This window comes from Psammomys obesus, unplaced genomic scaffold (genome assembly GCF_907164565.1).
Source record: "Psammomys obesus unplaced genomic scaffold, mPsaObe1.curated_primary_1811, whole genome shotgun sequence".
NCBI lineage: Eukaryota > Metazoa > Chordata > Mammalia > Rodentia > Muridae > Psammomys > Psammomys obesus.
In genome coordinates, this window is record NW_026585504.1 from 48,755,492 (window position 1) to 48,761,491 (window position 6,000).

Here is a 6,000-nt window from a genome sequence, read left to right on the forward strand (position 1 = left end):
CCTACTTAGAGACCCTCCAGATGAACTGAGGCAAAGCAAAAGCTTTCTGATAAGAACAGAAGTCCTCCATTCTGCATTGAGCTTGGGAGAGCTGTCCAGACATGGTGGACTGTGACCTCAAACAAGGTGTTCCAACAACCACATATTAGTAAAAAGAACAATGACTTAAGAAGATGTAATCTTTGTAGCCAGGCATGGTGGTGAATGCCTCTAATCCCAGCATGTAGGTTACAAAGGCAAGCAGATTTCTATAGTTTGAGGGCCATCATTTGTACTTAGCAAGGTCTAAGCCAGGCCAGGGCTGCACAGCGAGACTCTGCTTCAAAAATGATTGTAAATATATATACCTTGAATATGTGTGAATAATTTCATAAAATAAACATTATTGAACACAGAAGGACAGATACAATAACAGTGGATAATGTCGTTACTCTAGTGTTTTGGATCATCTAGATTAAAAAAAAACAAAGAAATTTCAAAGTTAATTCTTCCTAAGTTCAAGTGGAATTTATAAATATTGACATGATATTTCACCCAGTATATGTAGAATATATATTTTTTAGCAGCATATGGAACTTTCTCTAAAATAAAGTTAGGTTACAGAAAGTTTTTAACAAATACAAAAACAAACCTAAAGTGATTTCTGCCATCAGCTAATAATGTAATAATAGCAAGAAATCAATAACAAAAGAACCTATGGAAATGAGATTAAGCAATAGATTTTTCAGTAATATTTGTGTTATTGAAGCAATCATAGAGGAAATTGAAAAGTTCCTAGAATCAAAGCAGAATGAAAATAAAATGTATTAGAACTTTAGGAAAATAGCAAAGCTAGTTCTAAGACAGTTTTCTAGCTAATTCTGAAACTCCAGAAACAGCAAAGTTATGGTTCTGCTTCTTAGAATTGGTATCACTGTTGGAAAGGAATTCTTTGCCTTTCCAGTCATAAACATGTAATGATTCAACTCCTGACTGATACATGATTTATTTAAGTAGTAAATTTGAATTCAATTAATGATGTACCTCAACCAAAAAGTTAACTTTAGACTAAATCTCATGATCATTTATTTATAGAACATATGATTTCACTTTCTCCTCTGAATAATATTGCTTGTTACAAGTTTGGAAACTTTCTATAACTTTACATTTTGTACCTTTGTGGAGACCAATAAATTATATTACTTACTCATTTCCATAGCAAGGACAGTTATGTTATGCCAAGAGTACTCTTCTCTGTCCAGTGGTCTTGCAGTCATTAGAGCACCTGTTGTAATGTCAACGTAGAAAAATCTCCCAGGGTCACTGCTTCTGTCAATGGAGTATCTGCAACGATATGGATTATGAACCTGATTTTCATTTGGACAAAAGAGAGCACATGAGAGACGTGAGTGTACACATGACGTTAAAACAGCTCAGCAGCCGTTGAGTTGCGAATATGTGGGACGCTGTACATTTGTCACGCTTAAGAGAAACAAAAGAACTTTTTTACTACTTCAAGTATCTTAGAAATGAAATAAACCGAGTCCTGAAAATCTTATGGTGGTTTTCATTTGCATAGAAATCAATTTATGCTATTTAGAGCTTAAAATTGTTCCAAGAATTTGGGAGCACCCTCAAATCAGCCTTTATTTATAAATGTGTTGAAATTCAAATGCTAATCTGAAACTTGAAAAAAAATAGCAAACTCAGTCTTGTGGTTCTGCATCTTAGAATTGGTATCACAGTCGAGCAGGAAAGCTTTGCTCCAGGCCTTCCCTGTTATACACCTATAATGATTCAAATCCTGACTGACATAGAATCTAGTAGCTGAAGGTTTCTTATACAGGATGCGGTTAGCAGGATAACAGGTCTATTTAGGTTGCAGGTTGTAAATAAAACAGTTTTGTGTGTTTGTGGGGGATAATCTGCTGAAGACCATCATATGGCATTCAAAATTTATACAGCATTATAAGCAAATGTTCTGTAAAACAAAGGCCAATTTTGCTCAGGCCACCGACCTTATTTGTTGTTTCCATCGTGTGTGTCAGTCTGGCCCAATGTGTGTTCATGTGGGAAAAGAAGGGCACTTAAAGGTACTTGTGCCAGACAGCTTTAAACCTCTGCAGAAGGATTACTTGACTCATTTTGCTGTTCCTCTGTCTTCTGACTCTTTAGTGAACTTGGGTAAGAGTAAGTAAGATCTGTAATTCTTGTTCAGTCTGATTTGGCAACCTGGTTTCCTGTGTTTACTTGTATTATCTCATCTGCTCTCCACCATGGGAGATGTAGGAAAGCTCATGCATCAGGATTTTTAAAAATAAGGGATTTTGGTAATTAACTATGATTGAGGATCATCATTGAGAATCTCATGTATTCCTTGGTTAAGTTTATTAATTTGTTATTTTTATTGAGACATTATGTATTTAAGGATATAATGTTCTTTCTCTCTATATATATATTCTTGTAGAATTTAAAAACCTATCTAATTAACATACACATCATCGTGGCAAAAGCATTTACAATCCATTTCCTGGAAGCTTTGAAATACACAGTATATAATCATCTAGTGACCATCTGTACAGTAGATCTCTAGATCTTCCCGTCTAACTGGAACTTTGTTTCCCTGGCCAAAAATTTCCTCTCTCACTCTATCAGCCTTACTGGCCCTAACCTATGATAACCATCACATTCTCTCTTTTATCTGTTCAACCTTTTAGATTCTACATTTGAGTAAGATCATGAGGCATTTGCCTTTCTGTGCCTGGCTTATTTCATACAGTATAATGCTCTCAAGATTCACTTGTGTTATTGCAAATGACAGAATTTCCTTCTTCCTAAAGGCTGAGTTGCATTCTCTTGTGTATGCATAAAATACCACATTAAAAAATCCATTCATCTGTTGATGAGCACTTAGGTTGTTTCCATATCTTGACTTTGTGAATAATGTGACAGTTAACATGGAAATGAAGATGCTTCTTTACATACTGATTGTAATTCCTTTGGATAGATACCCAGAAATAGGATGGCTGGATCATATGATGGTTCTAGTATTTTGAGTAATCACTACAATGTTTTTAAAAAAATTTTAATATAATTTTTTATTTATTACAATTTATTCACTTTGTATCCCAGCTGTAGCCCCACCCTCTTTCCTTCCCAATACCACACTTCCTCTCTCATCTCCTCCCATTCCCCTTCCCCAGTCCACTGATAGTAGGACCTCCTCCTCTTCCATCTGATGCTAGCCTATCAGGTCTCATCAGAACTTTGTTTCATAGTCTTCCTCTGTGGCCTGGTCAGGCTGCTCCCCCCTCAGGGAGAGGTGATCAAAGAGCCAGCCACTGAGTTCATGTCAGAGACAGCCCCTGCTCCCCTTATTAGGGAGCTCATTTGGAGACTGAGCTGCCCTGGGCTACCTACCGCTGTGCAGGGGGTCCATGTTATCTCCATGAATGGTCCTTGGTTGGAGTATCAGTCTCAGAAAAGAAGCTGAGCAAGAAGAAGGACCCTGGGTAAGATGCTCAATCTTCATTCAGAAAGGCAAACGGGACAGACATTGAAAGAAGGTGAAAATAAGGAACAAGACAGGAGCCTATCACAGAGGGCCTCTGAAGGATTCTATCCAGCAGGGTATTAAAGTGGGTGCTGAGACTCATAGCCAAACTTTGAACAGAGTGTAGGGAATCTTATGAAAAAAGGGGGAGATAGAAAGACCTGGAAGAGTCTAGAGCTCCACAAGAAGACAAAAAAAAAAAAAAAAACCCAAAAAATCTAGGCACTACACTCTTTTTTTAAGTGGTTGTGCTAACATATCCCCACCCACAAGGTACAGAGCTTCCCTTTTCTGAATACCCTTTCTTAATTTTCATCCTTTGGGGAATGGCCATTTTAATTGGTGAGACAACATCTCATTCTGATTCATTGTGGCTTTAAGCTGTAGTTCCCTGAAGGTTAGTGATATTGAATGCCCCCTCCCATATATTTGCAAGGCTCTTGCATATATTCCTTTGAAAAATTGTCTGTTCAGGTACTATGACATTTCTGAAAATAAGATTACTTGTCCTGGCATCAGAATACAATACAAAACAAAAGTAATCAAAACAGTGTAGTATGGGCGTAAAATAGAGACGGTGATCAATGGAATATGAGTGAAAGCCTAGAAACTAGTGCGTATGTGTTGGGAGCACAAAGGTCCTTGTACCCACACATCTCCAGGGAACCCAGCAATATTAAGTACCCGGGATTGTTCCTTCAAAGGGAGGGACATATGTATACATACATACATACATACACACACACACACACACACACACACACACACACATATATATATATATGTATGTATATATGTATATGTATAACCTGTTTTTCCAGAAAGCTGAGAATTAGAGGTGGGTGATTAGTAGCCTGCTGATCCAGGCCATATCAAGCCCCTACAAACAAGACCAGAGGTGGTTAAGAACGACCTCTACACTGTCTGTATGATGGACCCCAGGCCATAGTCTTCCCTGGGCCCTGAAGCTAGCACAGGCAGCCTATCTCTGGAACCCATCTTCTTGGAAGAAATTACGTGTACACTGAGTTGAGTTTCAATATAATCACACTTCCTTGTGCATTGCACAAGGATTGTATCACAACAGGACACTTTCTCCCAAATTGTACTGCTTTAAATATACTGTCAGTGAACTGCTTGGCACCAGACTCCATGAAGTCTTGATCCACGTTGACCAAGTCAGTTTGAACTGAGTTTTCGTTCTCATCTTTTCACTGCTTGGACACCTGCAGGGTCCCCTTCACATATATTTATGATTACAATTCATTGGATTTTTGTTAAAGATTAAAAGAATGCATTATTGGGGTGAAAGAACAGTCCTTGATGAGTTGTATTTGGAAAATTGGCAGCCCACATACAAAACGATGCCTACCTGGTCCTCTTTCACAGTAATCAAGTGAATAGAGAAGTTAAGATCTGAAACTAAATTATGTAATGTTACATAGAATATTATATAACGTTCGTCTGAGGCATGATGTCTTGGATATAACCCTAAAGGCACAGAGGCAGAAGGAGAAAAAATAAACCAATGAAATTGAATCAAACTAAATATTCTGCACAGCAAAGGAAACAATCAGAAGATGAAAGAAAGTACAAAGATTGGGAGGAAAGAACACCGATCTAATGTACAAAATACAGAAGTACCCTGTTCTTCAAAGGCAGGTGTGTGTCTGAACAGTAATCACCTTGCAGCGCATTTAACATACAGCGTCTTTTAATATTCTCGTTTCTTTGGAAAGTTACCCTAACCATCAGATAGGCCAACGGAAACTTAGGAAAATTGAGTCACTTTCAACTAAAATTTAAAATAATCTATGTAGAGTCATAAGTGTTCTTACTATTCTTACTGATTGTTCTTAAGTAGAGGCCAGAGAAATATTGAATTCAAATTTTAATAAAAGTTGACAAAACTTGCAGTTTTTATCTTAAAGTTGTTGGGATGAATAAACTGATTATCTTAAGAACGTAATTTGAATTATACACATATAATTGTGTATCTTGGTGGGTTTGTGAATAGGTTCCTGCCAAGGTTAGGAGAAAACAGTGGATCTTCTGAAGCTGGAAGTAACAGGCAGCTGTGAGCCACATGATGTGAGTGTTGGGAGTCAAACTTGCTTCCTCTTCAAGAGGAGTATGCATTCTTAGCCACTGAAGTGTCTTTTCCCTGAAACCGTAATTTTGGTAATAATATCTTCTGTAAGTGCAGTGATTTGCATACTGCCTCTTGGTGAGCAGTGAGATGGTTGATTGTGATTACCACTGAAAGAAAATGAAATAGAATGGGGTATATGCATGCTAAATTATTTCATGTAGTGAGGGTAAATATTGATGTAAAGCTTTTATCTATCTATCTATCTATCTATCTATCTATCTATCTATCTATCTATCTATCTATCTATCTATCTATCCGTTCATCCATCCATCTATCTATCTATCTATCTATCTATCTATCTATCTATCTATCTATC

The 6,000-nt window shown here is 37.2% G+C and overlaps 1 protein-coding gene across 2 annotated transcripts in view; it reads right to left on the minus strand.

Annotated features, from left to right (window-relative positions):
* Cdh20 (cadherin 20) overlaps nt 1-6,000 on the minus strand; it is a 268,074-nt gene that overhangs the window by 25,900 nt on the left and 236,174 nt on the right. For both annotated transcript variants that reach the window (XM_055601412.1, XM_055601420.1), the window contains exon 8: nt 1,187-1,323. In XM_055601412.1, the coding sequence (XP_055457387.1) occupies nt 1,187-1,323 (137 nt within the window). The remainder of the gene's footprint in view (nt 1-1,186; nt 1,324-6,000) is intronic.